Here is a 17,551-nt window from a genome sequence, read left to right as displayed (position 1 = left end):
AAAAGTAATAAAAATATTAATGGCTGGGGCTGGAGTGTGGCTCAGCAGCCAAGCACTTGCTTAGCATGTACAAGTTCTACGCTTGATTTCCAGCACCATTAAAAAGTGTCTTCCTGCTGGCACAGTAGCTCCACGGTTAAGTCTGGAAGCCTGAGTTCGATTCCTGGAACCTACATGAAAAACAAGATGTAGTAGCTACATGTGTAACCTCAGTAGGAGGATTACCCAGATCAACTTGGGTGTGCAACAGGACAGATATTACAAAAGACTATGCCTCACCAAGCTGGAAGGAGAGAACAGACTCTTCAAAGCTGCCATCCGTGTGTGCACCGTGGCACATACCCCAGCACTTGTGCCCCTGCCCACTTACCCATACCACACACATACACATAGGAATGTGAATAAACAAAAATATTTTCAAAGATTTTGTTCTTTTAGGTGTTGAGAATTGAACTCAATACTTCAAATGCTCTACTAAGCTCTAGTCCCAGCTTGTCAGTAGATGTCAGGCCATCACAGAAGCAGGTTCCTTAGTTCCTTGATTTCTGGTTTGTGTCTTTGATTATACTTTCTGTAGGAAACCAGAAATGTGAAGTTTAGGGAGCCAAGAGCAACATTAAGGCAGCGATAAATTCTGCCTGTGTGATTTGTAGCCAGGGGGGCAAAAATGTCCCTTTCCCTCTACCTGTTCATGTTGGGCAGATTTCTTGAAATGCACTGTTCTCTTACCATTTTCTTTTTTTCTTTTTCTTTTTTTGGTTTTTCAAGACAGGGTTTCTCTGTGTAGCCTTGGCCATCCTGGACTCACTTTGTAGACCAGGCTGGCCTCGAACTCACAGCGATCCGCCAGCCTCTGCCTCCCAAGTGCTGGGATTAAAGGCGTGCGCCACCACGCCCGGCTCTTACCATTTTCTTAGTTTTAAAATAAACTTTTGACTGGGTATGGTGGTGCATGCCTGTTATCCCAGCACTGGGGGAGGCAGACACAGCTGGATCTCTTGTAAGTTGAGGCCAGCCTGGTCTACAAAGTGAGTCCAGGACAGCCAAGGCTATACAGAAAAACCCTGTCTTGGGAAAAAACAAATAAATAAGTAAATAAAGCAAACTTTTGTATTTGGCTGTATTAGAAGGAGTTGGCTTATTCAGTATATACTACAATTAACAAATTAGAATTCCTAGTTCGGTAAAGTTTCATCACATTACACACCAACCAGTGTAAGCATCAAAGACACAGCAGGCTGGACACTTGCTTACCTCTGTGATTGTTTCTGTTTTGTTTTGTTTTAAGTAGAGCATTTTTAATTCCATATAATACCAAAGTTACCTTTTTTTGACTTTTCTTAAGGCCTAAGATATATACACTCCTAGGATTCCCAGTTGCTACCACACTCTGGATTGGCAACAATTCTGATAACTTTTTATTTAGTTTTGGTTTCCTCTGTGTGTATAAGTTCATGCATGTACCAGTACATGTGCACTTATGTGTGTATGCACCCGGCTGCCAGAAATCAATAGTGTGTCTAGTCTGTTGCATCTCTTTCTAATTTTTGAGGCAGGGTCCCTGGTTGGCCTCCTTCAGTACTGACCAGCTAACCCTGGGCCTCGTCCTGTCTCTGCCTCCCCAGCTATGTGATTTCAGGCGAGTAGCAGACCTGCCTTTTATGTGGGTGCAGGGCCTTGGACTGCAGTCCTCCTGCCTGCATGGCAAATATTTTACAGGAGGCGCCATCTCCCCAGCCCTGTAATAGCATTTTAAAAGTTCTCCCGTGTCCTTTTCCTGCTAGAGAAGGCTTTGTTAGGATTCTTCAGCAGTAGGAATGGCATGCACACGATTTCTCTTTGGCTAAAAGCTGCATGTGTCAGTTCTTTCTAACAGGGTGGTTTACAGTTTGGTCTTCAATATAATTATTTGGATCTTGCCAAGAAAAACAGCTGAGAAGGGTAGCTGTAGAGTTTGATAAGGTGCTCTGGACTTTCCTGCTGGTCTCTACTGCCGCTTAGGAGAAGAAACACTGACTAGCATCCCTGTGGCTAGTGGACCATCGCCGAGCCGCTGTGCTGTAACAGGAACTTACTACTGCTTTCCTTAGCTAAAGTTTCTTTTTTTTTTTTTTAATTATTTTTATTTTATGTGCATTTGTGTTTTGCCTGCATGTATGTCTGTGTGGAGGTGTCAGATCTTGAAGTTACAGGCAGTTGTGAGCTGTCGTGGTTGCTGGGAATCGAACTCAGGTACTCTGGAAGAGCAGTCAGTTCTCTTAACTGCTGAGCCATCTCTCCAGCTCCTCTTAGCTAAAGATTCTTAAAGAAGATGTTCAATAGACTTATTACCAACAGTGCTTATTGTTATTGGTTATGACCTGGCTATACCTTTTTCTAACTTTTACTTATTTTATTTATATTGGGCTAGGTATTATATGAACTTCCCACCAGCACACAGTGGTGCTTTGATATCCAGTGGTGTCCTCGAAATCCTGCAGTCCTGTCAGCTGCCTCCTTTGATGGACGGATCAGTGTTTATTCTATCATGGGAGGGAGCATAGACGGTTTAAGGCAGAAACAAGTTGACAAGGTAAAGTGATCTTGCCAACCAGCAATGCTGGCTAACTGTTATTAGACTTGTTGTTGTTGTTATTTTTGTTGTTGAAAAGTTGCAACCCAGTTTGTGAAGGTCACTGATTTATACTTTTTTTTTTTAATAGCTCTCATCATCTTTTGGGAATCTTGATCCCTTTGGCACAGGACAGCCCCTCCCCCCATTACAAATCCCACAGCAGACTAGTCAGCACAGCATCGTGCTGCCCCTGAAGAAGCCACCCAAGTGGATCCGGAGACCTGTTGGCGCCTCCTTCTCGGTAGGTGGATTTCGTTTTTATGGTTCAGTGCAACACCTGAACTGAGGAACTGTGGGATGGCACAAAGTACTTCTGAGCCAGGGAGGCCTGTAACAACTGCAAAGGGACGGGTGAAGGACAGATTCAGGCTTCGGGGCGTGGGAGGGTATCAGGGGTCAGGCCTTCCTGTTAGCAGGCCTACAGGACATTCACTGGGGGCGCAGCTTAATGACTAATGAGTTCATTTATTCTTCACAGTTTGGAGGGAAACTGGTGACTTTTGAGAATGTCCCAGTGCAGCCTCAGCAGGGAGCTGAGCAGCAGCGACGGCAGTACGTGTTTGTCAGTCAGGTTGTGACAGAAAAAGACTTTCTCAGCCGTTCGGAGCAGCTGCAGCAGGTAGTGCAATCTCAGGGCTTCATCGGCTACTGCCAGAAAAAGGTCGATGCTTCTCAGACCGAGTTTGAGAAAAATGTCTGGTCCTTCTTGAAGGTAAAGCTGGGTCTGTTTTTATTTATTTATTTATCTATCTATTTATTTATTTATTTTGTGTGGGTTTATTTTTATTTTTTATTTGTGTGTGTGTGTGTGTGTCTATATAGGAAGACCTCATCGCAAAAAGCCAGAAACAAGCTTTTAAAGAGAGCAGAGCCCAGTCTCTTACGTCATTATCAACTAAATAGTGTGGAGATAGATTTAAGGGAGACAGGCATCATTCAGCAGACTTAAAATTAGAATGTGAGAGGTGCTATAGTAAAAGCATAAAATACTTAGTGTCATCTGGGCGTGGAGGCACACCATCATACTCCCAGAAGCTGAGGGTGGAAGCAGAGAGATGGGGAATTCAGGGTTATTGTCTGCTACATAGAGTCTGAGTCCAATGCCTAGGCTACATAAGATCTGGTCTCTAACAAACAAAAAACCTAATTTTTAATTTAAAAAAAAAAGTTATTTAGAGGTGTGGTGCTACATGCCTTTAATCTCAGCACTCAGGAGACAGACGCAGGTGACTCTGAGTTCAAGGTCAGCCTGGTCTATAGAGCAAGTACCAGGGCAACTGAGCCTATGTAGTGAGACCTTGTCTCAAATAACCCACCCCAGTCAGTGACTAAGAGTGCACACTGCTCTTTCAGATGAGCTGAGTTGGGTCCCTAGCACCATGCTGGGGAGCTCACAGCCACTTGTAAGTTCAGCTGTCCAGGACTGGATGCCCTCCTCTGACCTCTGCCAGCACCGTACTCACCATGTACAAACCAACACTCCTAACCCAGTTAAAGAAGGGCAGCTTTAGAGTTAAATTCTTTTTGAACAGTGAATTTTCAGGATTTTGTAGACTTTAGATTCTTTGGTGATTTGATTTGGAATTTGGTCAATTCTTAGACAAACTAGGTTTTACATGTAGGTCTTTGATAATGTCTCTTTTAAAAGGTAAACTTTGAGGAGGACTCTCGTGGGAAATACCTTGAGCTTCTGGGATACAGAAAAGAAGATCTGGGAAAGAAGGTCAGTCTCTGGGAAAGTCAAGTGACTGTCTCAAATATGTTGTTTGTTTTCTGTTTTTAAAAGTTCTATACACATTTTCTCAAATCAGTCAATAAACACTGAGTAAGAATTCATGTCTGTTACTGAAGTTTTCAAATGCAGAACTCTACTTTCTGACTGGATTTAGAAGCTGCCAGAACCATCTGTAATTCAGCCTGGATTGTCAGGAATACTTTGGCCTTGATAGATCAGTTGCACACACTGAGGGTTTATTGGGGTGTGCTTACAGTGGTGCCTTCCCAACTGTGTGCCGCTCACGTGGGAAGTAGGCTCTGTCTGGGCTACTGCAGAGCCCTACCCTATCTACAGAGATGCTTTTAGCATGATTCGGTTTTTAGTGTTTTTTAAAGACAGGGTTTCTCTGTGTAGTCCTGGCTATCCTGGAACTCTCTGTAGATCAGGCTGGCCTGGAACTCACAGAGATTCACCTTCCTCTGCCTCCTGAGTGCTGGGACTAAAGGTGTGTGCCACCACCACCCAGCTAGCATGAAATGCTTAAATGGCACTTTATTGACCAGTTAGCATGTCGCTGGAACAGAGTTGAATTGTCCCAGGCTCAAGTAAACAACATCTAAGCAATTTGTTTGGTGGCTTTGAAAGAATTCCCTTTTTCAAAAACAAAAACATATTTATAGTTGTTTTTCTAAGTTTTCAGGAGATTAAAAGTTTTTCTTGCATGCCTGAAAACAAAAAGATTGGGAATTAGAATCATCAAAATACTTGTAAAGCAATTCAGCTTTTTACAAAGTGTTTTGTATGGCAGGCATGGTGCACAGGCTTTCCCCCGGCACTCAGGAGGCAGGGGCAATGGGCCTCCGCGAGGTCCAGGCCATCCAGGGCTAATGAGCCCAGTTAGAAACCGTCAACAACAAAACAAGAACATTGTTCCTAGTCAGTTAAACAGCAAAGTACAAGAGAGTATGTTTCTGTTAAGGTTGATTTTGTGATTAGACAGCAGAGCTGAAGAACATCTGCACAGTAGAACTCCATGTAAATGGAACTAGACCCAGTAAGAACCGGTGCTGCACAGGTCTTCGCTTTCCCTAACATTGTGTCCCTGATAAGAACTTGTGGAGTTCTGCTGAGAGCGGGGTAACACTAAACTTGCTGCTCGCCTTGAACTAGAATTGCATTTAGTAGGTGAGTTGTTATTTTCATTTCAGGTTGCTTTGGCCTTGAGCAGAGTGGACGGAGCCGATGTGGTAAGAGGGCCTGACAAATAGCTGTCTCCCAAGAGCTTGCTTAGGCCATGAAAAGGAAGTGTAATTTGAGAAGTTGATCTGTTTTGTGCTTCCCGGTTTAAAAATACCAATTCTAAGTATTTTAGTAAGTGCATAATTCTCATCTTAGTTAGCTGGTAAGGCATGTCATTCTTTTGTTATATTTGAACTTTATAAAAGGAAGCACTGACTCAGTGCCTGCTCAGATACCTAAGGGAAAGCTCTTGTATGTCATGTGACATATGGTGACCCAAAGGGAGGATGCTGTCAGTGGTTGCTCTTGCTTTCCTTTGAATGTTGTTTCTGGAATAAAAGTGCCTGGTTGCTTCTTACAATCAAGCTCTGGATGTGGTTGGTTGGGTCTTTTGTCTCTTATTACTAATAACCTTTAATGCTACGTTCTTCAACTTCCTCTGATTGTTTTGTGTACCAAAGGCTCTTAAAGACCCTGACCAAGTAGCACAGAGTGATGGGGAGGAGAGCCCCGCTGCTGAAGAGCAGCTCTTGGGAGAGGTACTTACTCTTTTATATTATATTGGACAACTGTCATAACTGTGCATCTGACTTGAAAACGGGGACATTTTCTTGACTACTTGTTGCCAACTGTGTTTGAATGTACTGTTTCCTCAGGTATGGTAGGGAGTCTGTTCCCCTCACCTAACACAAGATCTCTGCGCTCTAGTTCCTTGGCCCAGCTTCTGGATTGTATGGCTTTAAATTAGCAATAGATGTGAGATTTCCCTAACTGGCTCAGATGGCTGCCAGGATGCTAAACTGAAGAGATATTTTGTTTGGAAATGCAGTTGCCATGCTTGTCAAATTAATGCTTTTTTCTTGGCACATTAATTTGAATAGCCCGCTGTCAGTGATAGAGGCTTCGAAATTGGTTCCAAACTTGGAGCACAAGTAAAGACTATTTTATAAAGCTAAACTGATTGTGATGACTCACTGTAAATCTGTCCTTAGCTGTGCTTGACAATTTCTATAACTAATTGAAAGGAGACCTTGAATACAAAGTTGTATCATTAATTTGTTTCCTCTTGATTCTCTTTCTCCTCCCAACTAACAACTAATTCTACAATTTACTTGTTTTGCTTTTTAATTTTATTTCATCTTGGAAAATTAATCAAATTCTTATTTCTTATCTAATCTTTGGTGTTTCCACTGCCTTTTATGATTGACGAATATCTTGACTATGAAATGCTTGTAAATATAATTCATAACTATATTGGGCAGCTACAGAGTGATCATCAAATATATTTTCTATTGAAAGCAATTTCCTAGAATTTAGGAAGGAAATAGGGGATATTGTAAGATCTTCCTAAAACTTTGAACTAGTTTTAGAGATACCTAGAAAAATTATAGATGCCTACAACTGTACTCATTTGTTTACAAGTAGACTAACTATGTATTATCAATTTAAAGACATATTTGGTCATACACTCATGAATAATATATGATAAAAATAGTTAGCCAAACAGTAGTCACCATTGTATACCTTGAAGGCTTGAAACAAGTTAGGCATAAAGTGATTAAAAAAATCTTCCCATTTGTCTTAATGATACTATTGCTTTTCAGCCTCACTGTCTTGTATATGTGAGGTTTTTAGTACATAAGAAATTGCACTTGGGGCCCTATTAATATCTCAGGAGTTCATAAATAAAGGTTTATTAGTTGTGCATAGAAAGTACATCTGAAAATGTTGAGTTAGAAAAGGGTAATATTGTATTGTTTGTACAGTCCTGGGATTTGAGCCAGGGCCTCGTGCATCCCAGGTCTCGGCTCCAGCCCTGAAAATGCTGCTCTCTGAACTGGTAAACAGAGAAGAGAGGGTGGATATTGACTCTTCTCTCAGTGTGACTAGTGCAAACTGCCAGCGCTTTCCCAGACTTCAGATACTAGGGAGGAGGGTGGAGACCTAGCCGCCTCCTATAAGGCTCGGCTCACTAGGTAAGCTGTTTAGATGCTGGACTCGACACTAAAATGACTCCTTCCATAGCTCAAGGCCTTCCCCTTAAGGTGTGTAGGCAGCACAGGTGCAGGTGGGATGTTTGATTTTATGTGGGATAACTTTGCTTTCCTTTAAAAGGAAAGGCTTAGCTGAGTGTGGTGGCACACGCTTTTAATCCCAGCACTCAGGAGGCAGAGGCGGGCGGATCACTGAGTTTGAGGCCAGCCTGGTCTACAAAGCGAGTCTAGGACAGCCAAGGCTACACAGAGAAACCCTGTCTCGAAAAACCAAAATAAATAAATAAATAATAAATAATAAATAAAAGGAAAGGTTTGGGAATGTCTGCTTAGTCTTTACTAGTCCCTAATCTGAAAATCTAAGAAGTTTTAAATTTCAGATCATATTGTATTCAGATGTTGAATTGAGTCACTCAATCTGTAACCTTTATAATTGGATTGTGTACACACACACACACACTATATGCTGTTCCATATATAACTAATTTAAATGAAAATTAAATGTATGATTTAATTGTATATATTTAAAAACAATGTTTATGCTGCTCTGTGTGTAGGAGTGTGTGTGTGTGTGTGTGTGTGTGTGTGTGTGTGTGTGTGTGTGTCCGTCCGTGTCCCTAGGGACCACACCACTGCTAGGCTCCTGCTCTGTAACTGAGCCTTGTTCCAGGCCCTGCTGCCTTTATACTGAGAACACCAAGTGATTTGTTTTCCTGATTTAACTTTGACAACAAGACTTTATAGCCAAACCTACAGACACTACAATTAAAACATGTCTATTTTGCATCTTGGGGGATCTAAGGACATGCTCTTTATTTTGACAGCAGCTTTTCATGCGCCTTAGTGAGTGTGAAGTCGAGTTTCAGGTAACTGGGTTTATCCAGGTGTCATTGTGGGAACTGATGCCTCACGGAGTCCCATTTAGAACATTTTGAAAGAACTTGGTGTATCATCTTCTCAGTAGATGAATAATTATACATAGTTTAGCAGTAAATTATTTTGGTTTCATTTTGGCTAAATTGCCACCTTTCATCTTTTTAGCGAATCAAAGAGGAGAAACAGCAATCCGATTTTCTGCCCTCAGCTGGAGGAACATTTAACATCTCCGTCAGCGGGGGTAAGTGCCTTGGCTTGGAAAGCTCTTCGTCCTAGCAGATAGTGTGTCTTCAGCTTAAGTTAGGGAGAGGGAGTGTGTGTGTGCAGGGCCCTACTGTTTGTGGTTTTGAAGCACATCTGTCTGCACATCTCTGTGCCGATGAGGATCTTGAGCTTACAACCCTACTGTCCTGGCCTGCAAGACCCGGGGTTTCAGTTATGAGCCAAGAGGCATAAGTAGAAGTGTTTTGTCGGGATGGGTGGGTGATGAGTTCTGATACGCCTGAGTGATCTTTACTAGTACCGGAGGGTTGCTCTGTATACATCCTGGTCTATTTCCGTAACTTCTATTAATATTAACAGCTTATTTTAGAAATGTAATGTGCTAGTAATAAATTAGCACTGTGTTCTTATGTTTCTGTGTATGAAAATGTTATGCCTAGTTTTCTTGTAATTGTTTTGGTAACAAGCTGTTTAAAATGGATGTTGTGTTTTCTTATTGCAGATATTGATGGTTTAATTACTCGGGCTTTGCTGACGGGCAATTTTGAGAGTGCGGTTGACCTTTGTTTACATGATAACCGAATGGCTGATGCTATAATATTGGCCATAGCAGGTGGACAAGAACTCCTGGCTCAAACACAGAAGAAGTACTTTGCAAAATCCCAAAGCAAAATTACCAGGGTATGTTATTTTTCAAAAGAAGCAGTAGCATACAAAAACACACACACTCAAATGTATGCTTTACAAAATTTTATATTAGCTCCGTGTGGTGGCCCACATCTTTAATCCCAGCACTCAGGAGGCAGAGGCAGATGGATGGATCTCTGATCTACAAAGCAAGTTCCTGGATAGCCAAGGCTACACAGAGAGACCCTGTCTCAAACTCCCCCCTCCCCAAAAAATATTTATTTGTTTTTCAGATGGGGTCTTGTCACATAGCCTGTGCCTTTCCCTGAACCTTCAGTCCTTCTGCCTTGGCTTCCTAAGTGTTAGAATTATACTATTTGTTATTCTTACTATGATGGTAGTATCTTTTTTTTTTTTTGAGACAGGGTTTTTTTGTGGAGCCTTGGCTTCCTACACTCACTTTGTAGAACAGGTTGGCCTAGAACTCATAGAGTTCTGCCTGTCTCTGCCTCCCGAGTGCTGGGATTAAAGGCATGTGTTACCACACCTAGCTAGGATCCTATTATTATTATGGGTAATTGAGATACAGTACAGAATTACACTTTTTGATGCAGAAATGGTTGTTTATGCCTTGATGTGATACAATTCCAGTGTTTTGATTACCTTCCAAAAAATTAAAAGCATTTTCAGAGGTTTAGTATAATAAATTTTAAGATAAAAATTTTAGTTATCTCTTAACCTTGTCAAGAAGTTAGTGCATATCTTTGTGTACCATTGTGTATGTCTGTAAAAATTTTTCTGACATTATCAAGACCACACATAGATGGAGGTGTCATCTTTGTAGACACTATCACAGTGTAAGTTTCTCCTGCATTGTTAAGGACTGTTAGAATTCTACAGTATTTTATGTTCAGGATGTATTATGTTTCTACTTGGGGTTGTTTAGCTCGTTGTAATGTTTCTCTCATATAGGGAAACCACATTGTTTTATATAGTGATTAAAATCTTAGTTATGCCTAAAGATGTACACAGAGTTTTGATTATTCAGTTACTGGAATTTCTGGCATAGAAGGTCTGAATGTTTTTAAACTTGCAGCTCTTCCTCTGTGTGTAAAGACTTGTCTCCTGCTGTTTCTTTACAAGCTCATCACTGCAGTGGTGATGAAGAACTGGAAGGAGATTGTTGAATCCTGCGACCTGAAAAACTGGAGAGAGGCGTTAGCTGCAGTGCTGACCTATGCTAAGCCAGATGAGTTCTCAGCCCTGTGTGGTAAGAAATAAGTTCCACATGGAACTGTGATGTGACATAGATGGCTGCTGTGCTGCAGGACTGAGGACTTTTACTAGAAATCTTTGTAAGGCCAATCACAAATAAGAATTGTAAATTACAAAGGTGGGCTGTGCTCAGCTCTGGCTGCTCACTTATTTAGCACATTCACAGCTGTGGGTTTGATTCTCAGTAGGAAGAGACCTAGAGGTAAAGAGAGAGGCAGGGCCAGCGAATATAAACTATGACATTTAAAAGTAATCTGTCCAGTGATAGTGGTTTTGGACAGACCAGAATATGAAATTTGCCTCTGCTACTTACTAGCTGTGTGACCTAGCAAAGATCGTTTGCTAAGCCTCACTTTATCCATCATCATTTGGCACATATATGGTTCTCAATAAATGTTACTTGGGACCAATTAATAATTGTAACAGGTAATATTTATCAGTGCAGGCCGGGGCTAACTTGGTGGCTTAGGAGACACAGAAACTTTTTTGCTAGTGTGGATATTTACTATATTTTTCTGGAATTTTCTATTTGTAGTACATTTGTAGAACATTTGTAGTGCATTTATAGAGCATTTGTAGTACATTGAGCCATCACTGACAATTTATTCTATATGTGCATTTGGAATTTTATGTTAAGATTTTCCCATTTATTGTTCTTTTCTAATATTCTTGATGGAGAACAGTTCTGTAGTTAGAGATAGGCTCTTATTTGGTATATATGCTGTCCCCTCCATTCATTTAACAAGTAAGTATTTACTGATCCTTTAGAGTGATTATGTTTCTGTCTGGTTCTAAAATTCAGTGGTTGTAAATTTACCCCATGCCTCTGAACATACTGTTGCGCTGCTCACAGCCTCGTGCGTAGATAGATGAAGGTGGGTATCGTGCTACTGGGTTTTTCTCTTGATTCACAGATCTTTTGGGAGCCAGGCTTGAGAGTGAAGGAGACAGCCTCCTGCAGACGCAGGCATGCCTCTGCTATATTTGCGCAGGGAATGTGGAGAAATTAGTTGCTTGTTGGACAAAAGCTCAAGATGGTAGCAATCCCTTGTCTCTCCAGGTTAGTACCTTTGAAACAAACGGTGCTTGCGTTTAGTGTCCCCACCTTACTCAGGGTTAAGTTAGAAATGCTTTTGTTCTGGGAGCGCATTGCTTTCATCGTTCTTAGGGATTCTCTGGCTGGATCATTGTATGTGTTCATTGTCATCTTTGAAGAAGCCAGGTGTGAGCTGACGGGCTCATCAGTGGCTGAAGGTGTCAGGTCAGGTGTCATCGGCAGCTTACTGGGGCGCGTAGGTGGCAGAAGCATCGAAAGGGTCTAGCTACGTTCCCTCAAGCCCTTCTGCCTCTGGCAGAGCAGCAGTGTGGGCTGGAGAACGGGAAGCATCCCAGTATGCTGAAGAGAGTATTTATGATCAGGAAACATGAAGTAGGAGAAATGGAACCCAGGTTAGCACCACTATACAAACTAGAGAGAAAATCAAACTGGAGACTGCCCTAGGCCTCAAGTATAGCTTAAATTTTCCCTCAAGGAGCTGGGTGGTGATGGTGCATGCTTTTAATCCCAGCACTCGGGAGGCAGAGGCAGGCAGATCTCTGTGAGTTCGAGGCCAGTCTTGTCTACAGAGCGAGACCAGGATAGCTGAGGCTACACAGAGAAACTCTGTCTCAGGAAAAAAAAATTCCTCGAGGCTGTTAGTAGGCAGTCTCACTGTAATATTTATTTTTCTCCCTAGGGGTGGGGGGAATTATATAGCCATTGCTTTAAAGACCATTCTTTTGAGACTAAAAGTCAGTTGTTATTTTTTTTTTTAAAGCAAGCTTTTCCTTCCAAGTGCTTTTGAGAAGTAACATGTTTCCTACCTGTGGATTGATTTGCTTCTGCAGGCTAGCCAGGGAGGGCCTCCTGCACACCCCTCAGCACAGAGCTCCCCAAGAACAGCTCCACAGCCTTCGGCACAGGCATGCATTAGTCACTCTGCATTACTGTAATGAGATGGCTTTACAAAGAAAGGGTTTTATTTGGGTTCATGATTTGGAGGGTCCTGTCAAAGGCTGGGTAGCCTGTGGCTTTGGGCCCCTGGCAAGGGCAGCATATTATGACAGGAGCACGTGCGTGGCTGAGCCACAGGAGGCAGCAGAGCAGCAGAAAGCAGCCTAAGCACACAGTCTCCTCAAGGAATGTCCCCAGTGACCTAAGGGCCTCCCTCTAGGCCCCACTTCTTAGAAGTCTTGCCACTCCTCAGCAGTGCCAACCATTGGGGGGTGGGATATTGAATATGAGCAAGTGGTGAGCCCCTGTGGAGGTCAGGTACCTCTGTCACGAAACTGTTGTAGCCGTGTTGTTGCAGGAAACATGGCATGCTGCATGTGCGCATAGCCCCTTCCTTCTCTGCTACTGGGTACCTGCCCATCACTTTCAGTTTGCATATTTGCCTGTCTGAGATCAGTGACAAATGCCTGCAGGCTGAGGATACTTAGAAGATGGTGACCTGCATGCTGTCCATGAGGGGCAGGCCACCACTGCCTCCTCCTCCTCTTCTTCCTCCTCTTCCTCCTCCTCCTCCTCCCCCCCCCCCCACTGGCCACCATCCTTTTCAAGTAGAGGTGCATGTGTTGGCATCTGTGATTGTCTCCTTCTCCCTTTCTTTTCTCATTTAGGATCTGATTGAGAAAGTCGTCATCCTCCGAAAAGCTGTACAGCTCACCCAAGCCATGGACACGAACACTGTGGGGGCTCTGTTGGCTGAGAAGATGAGTCAGTACGCCAGTTTGTTGGCAGCCCAGGGCAGCATTGCCGCAGCCTTGGCGTTTCTGCCTGACAACACCAACCAGGTGAATAGGCCAACAGCTCATCTTTTTTGTTGCTGTTGTTTTATTTTCTTTTGATAATTGGCTGTCCTGGAATTTGCATTGTTACCCAGGCTGGCCTAAATTACTATAGAGGTACCCTGCCTCTGTTTCCCTAGTGATGGGATTATATCCAGCTCCTCAAATCTCACTTTTCCAGGCTGGTCTTGAGCTTATTATAAAGCTGAGGGTGGCCTTGAACTTGTGATCCTCTTGCCTCTACCTTCCCAGGGCTGTGATTACAGGTGTGCACCACTGTGACCAGCTTGGTCTCAATGTATTGTCATATAACACTCTTTATCTTAAAACTGGCTTAAGTCATAGACCTCTAGATCATCTACTCATAAAACTAAACCCCTTATTTTTAGTATCACTCATAATCACATACATTTTCTTTTATTTTGAGGCAAGGTCTCAAAACTCTATGTAGTGGAGGCTGCGTCCTTGTCCTCTTGCGTCCCCCTTCCAAGTGCTGGGGTCACCTAGATGACTGCATACTTTAGTGAGTTAACATGGGGCACAATGCATGTCCCATGACCCATCATGGCGGTCAGAGGTTGGTTCTCTTCAACCACGTGGAACCCAAGGGGCAAAGTCAAGTCGTCAGGTTTGTTGGCAAGTGCCCTTACCTGTTTGTTGTGCCACCTTGCTGGCTAATCACATACATTTTTCTATATATTATCCTTTATACTGCTCTTTGGACTTTAATGAACTTTATTGTGGGGAAAAAAAGTATAATGCTGATATCAGTATCTCCTATTTGTCTCAATGAACTCTTCACATTGTATAGCTCCTCCCCATATATAAAGTATACCTTAGGAAATGTGGTTCCCAGGAGGTGCATCATCTGATAAAGCGCTTGCTGTGTATGCAGGCGTGAGGAAGCACTATGGCTCATGTCTGCTGAGGCAGAGACAGGAGACTGGCCGGGCTGGCTGCCACCCAGGATGTCTAATCTGAGAACTCTTGGCTCACTGAGAGTCTCTGTCTCAAAAAAACAAAACAAACAACAGCAACAAAATAAAACAGATGTGTGGAGTGATTGAGCTAGGCGCTTAGCACTGACTGTTGGCTCTACACACATCTGTAAATTCATATGCAGAAACACACACATACATGTGTGTGTGAGCTGGGTGCGGTGGCACGTGCCTATAATCCCAGCACACAGGGAGACAGAGGCAGGCAGATCTCTGTGAGTTTGAGGTGTGTGTGTCTGCGCGCGCGCGCATGTGCGTGTATATGTGTGTGTAAAACACAGAGAATACAGGTGCCCTCAGAAGACAGCGTCAGATCTTTTAGAGCCAGACTGTAGATGCCTGTGAACTGCAAAACATGGGAACCGAATTTGGGTCCTGGATGAGCAGTAGCTGCTCAGCTGTCTCTACAGCTCCCCTCCCCAGCAACCTTAAACTCATGTCAAGTTTATTAGACTTTGTAATTTTCAAGATGCTAGGAGCTGGAGAGATGGCTCAGCTGCTAGGAGCACTGGCTGTGCTTCCAGAGCACCCACATGCTGGCTCAGGACCATCTGTAACTCCAGTTCTAGGGGGTCTGGCGCCCTCTTTTGACCTCCTCAGGTGCTGGTCATGCACACATCTGCATGCATAAAATTCAATAGACTTTCTTTCTTTTTTGAGACACAGTTTCAGAGATCACATTGAGATCAAATATCCTACAACAGAAGTTGTTTTTTGTCTTTTTTTTTTTTTTTAAGATGTTACACTGTTTCTGAAACTTGTAGTCCGATGCTTTTTACATTTGTCAGGGTCTAAAAATGCATATATGTAGTCAACATATATAGTTAACTTTTATAAATCTATGTAATTGTGAATCCATATGAGGTCCAGATTTGAATTTAATGTCTTTGAATTATTTCAAGAATGTTTCTTAATTAATCTATTGGATCCTTTTTCTATCACTAGCTGCAGCAGCTGATTCTCTTCAGAGACTTTCTTTGAGTTGTTTTCTAAAGTAATCCTGTGATTTGGAAGCACTGTTACTTCACTATAAAATGACCAGAGAGCAACGAGGCCATGGTGCTGCACTGGTGTTGTAACCAAGAGGTGGCCTTGTTCAGAGTCCTGCCTCAGTGAACTTACAGGTTGCACTGTGTGTCACCAGCCTTTGCTGTCAGTCTCAGGTTAGAAACCAGGATGCTGACTCATGAGTAGCAGCATCTTTCATAGAATGCTCAACATAAGAATTTTGAAGAGGGACTGGAGAGATGGCTCAGTGGTTAAGAGCACTGTCAGATCTTCTAAAGGACCCAGGTTCAATTCCCAGCACCCACATGGCAGTTCCAGGGATTATGACACCTTCATACCAATACACATAGAATAAAATTAAATAAGTTATTTTTTTAAAAAAAAAGAATTTTGAAGAAGTCTCTTGAATGATCAGATTACTTTAAGAATAATTAACATGTTCTCATATAACTGGATGAATTAACAGTGTTTTGTTTTCTTCCACTTTCTACAGCCAAATATTGTGCAGCTGCGTGACCGACTCTGTAGAGCACAAGGCAAGCCTGTGCCGGGGCAGGAATCATCTAAGAGCCCATATGAGAGGCAGTCACTGACCAAGGGCAGGCCTGGACTAATGGCTGGTCACCCGCAGATGCCCAGAGTTCAAACTCAGCAATATTATCCCCATGTGAGTGATATGGTCCAGATGAAATGGGAACACGTATGTGTGTCTATCCAAATGATGGCTTTAATGTTCCTGGTAGAAGACGCAGCGACAGTACACAGGCCATATTCTGTCGTAGTTACACTTCTGTGCACTTGAGAGTGGTGCTTATGACCTGCATGTCAAAATCACCTCTTTCATACAGTTGTTACATGTTTGGTTTAAAGTCGTTTTAGATCTCTCTAGCAAGACTGGTTCTCTGGCTCAGTCCGACTTCCCCGTACATGAACATCTGCTCTCCACATCTCCACTGGACCCATTCCACAGAGCACGTCGGTAAAGTAGTGAGACTGAGTCACCCTTGCAGTGCCATCACCACTGTAAGCTCACTGTGTCCTCTGCATGGCAAACATTTAGTGAGCCCACTTAGGTTTTAAAGAGGCCTGACTTGAGGCCGTGGCTACTGTGGACAGGACTGATAGTTTTATTTAACCTTGCGTTATGGCATAAAATGTGGCTGGCCTTGAAGTCACAGTATCTGCTTTCCTCTCCCTCCAGAGTGCTGGGGTTAAAAGTGTGTGCCACTGTACCCTCCCCTCCCTTCACAGTCTTAAATGGAAGATACTTTTTTGGTTTTTTGAGACAGGGTCTCTCTCTCTGGAGCCTTGACTGTCCTGGAGTTGCTTTGTAGACCAAGCTGGCCTCGAAATCACAGTGATCCGCCTGCCTCTGTTTCCCAAGTACTGGGATTATAAAGATGTGTGCCACCATGCCCGGCAAATGGAAGGTACTTTTTAAAAATAAATTATAAATAGTCTTGATTGGGAGTGTCATTGACATTTCAGATAAGACAAATTGGTGATAGAGTCAACACGATTTTTTTTCGTTATATGAAAAGTAAAATCTCAAATCCGGAGAGCCCTGATCAGCTCACGCTCTTTCTCATGTACTTGGGATAAGTCTTTACTCAGAATGGGTTAAGAACAGAACTTCATCAGACCGTATTTAAAGATAGCTGTACTATGTAGAACACTGTGTTTCTGGTGTGTTTGTTTTCATTTTGCAAATACTTATGTGCATTCCTGGCATTATTCTTGTAGCAATTTTCCTGGTAAACAGAATATACAATTTCTCTACTGTCATGGACATTGCACTTAGAAAGCCTGTGATGTAAATGGGGATGAAATGTTGGCCAGGACAGTGGCGGTGGGATGTCACGTGACCTAGCTCAGGCACAGAGATGCCGTTTCTCAGCATCACCTGGCTGCTCGGAGGCTAAACTGGGGCTTATAGTTTTCAGTCACCTGGTGTTTAGAAGAAGCTGCTTAAGGGTACTAAATACAGCAGAGCTTGCTCAACACGGGCTGAAAAGAACAGTCCGTCCCCTTTGTGCCTTTGGGTCATCTTTCTTTCTGAGGTGGCACAAGCACTTAAGGACCGTTGAGCTTGCCAGCATGCTGGCACACCACTGTAACATTTGCCGTCGCCTGGGAGTGGATGCAGGTGGAT

General features: G+C 42.9%; 1 protein-coding gene across 27 annotated transcripts in view; it reads left to right on the top strand.

Moving 5' to 3' along the window:
* Positions 1-17,551, top strand: part of SEC31A (SEC31 homolog A, COPII coat complex component) — a 59,737-nt gene that overhangs the window by 25,419 nt on the left and 16,767 nt on the right. For 14 of the 27 annotated variants that reach the window (XM_084759951.1, XM_084759944.1, XM_084759936.1 and 11 more), the window contains exons 9-20: positions 2,411-2,572; positions 2,703-2,855; positions 3,093-3,326; positions 4,263-4,337; positions 5,540-5,578; positions 6,032-6,109; positions 8,606-8,681; positions 9,165-9,343; positions 10,433-10,559; positions 11,479-11,624; positions 13,226-13,399; positions 15,893-16,066. In XM_084759951.1, coding sequence (XP_084616077.1) covers positions 2,411-2,572; positions 2,703-2,855; positions 3,093-3,326; positions 4,263-4,337; positions 5,540-5,578; positions 6,032-6,109; positions 8,606-8,681; positions 9,165-9,343; positions 10,433-10,559; positions 11,479-11,624; positions 13,226-13,399; positions 15,893-16,066 — 1,617 coding nt within the window. The remainder of the gene's footprint in view (positions 1-2,410; positions 2,573-2,702; positions 2,856-3,092; positions 3,327-4,262; positions 4,338-5,539; positions 5,579-6,031; positions 6,110-8,605; positions 8,682-9,164; positions 9,344-10,432; positions 10,560-11,478; positions 11,625-13,225; positions 13,400-15,892; positions 16,067-17,551) is intronic. The other 13 variants (XM_084759947.1, XM_084759942.1, XM_084759940.1 and 10 more) reach the window with 2 other exon arrangements.

The sequence above is a fragment of the Acomys minous genome (genome assembly GCF_964271855.1).
Source record: "Acomys minous genome assembly, chromosome: 15".
In the NCBI taxonomy this organism is placed as follows: Eukaryota; Metazoa; Chordata; class Mammalia; order Rodentia; family Muridae; genus Acomys; species Acomys minous.
The sequence above is the reverse complement of the archived record's forward strand: the minus strand, read 5'-3'. Positions and strand labels throughout refer to the sequence as shown.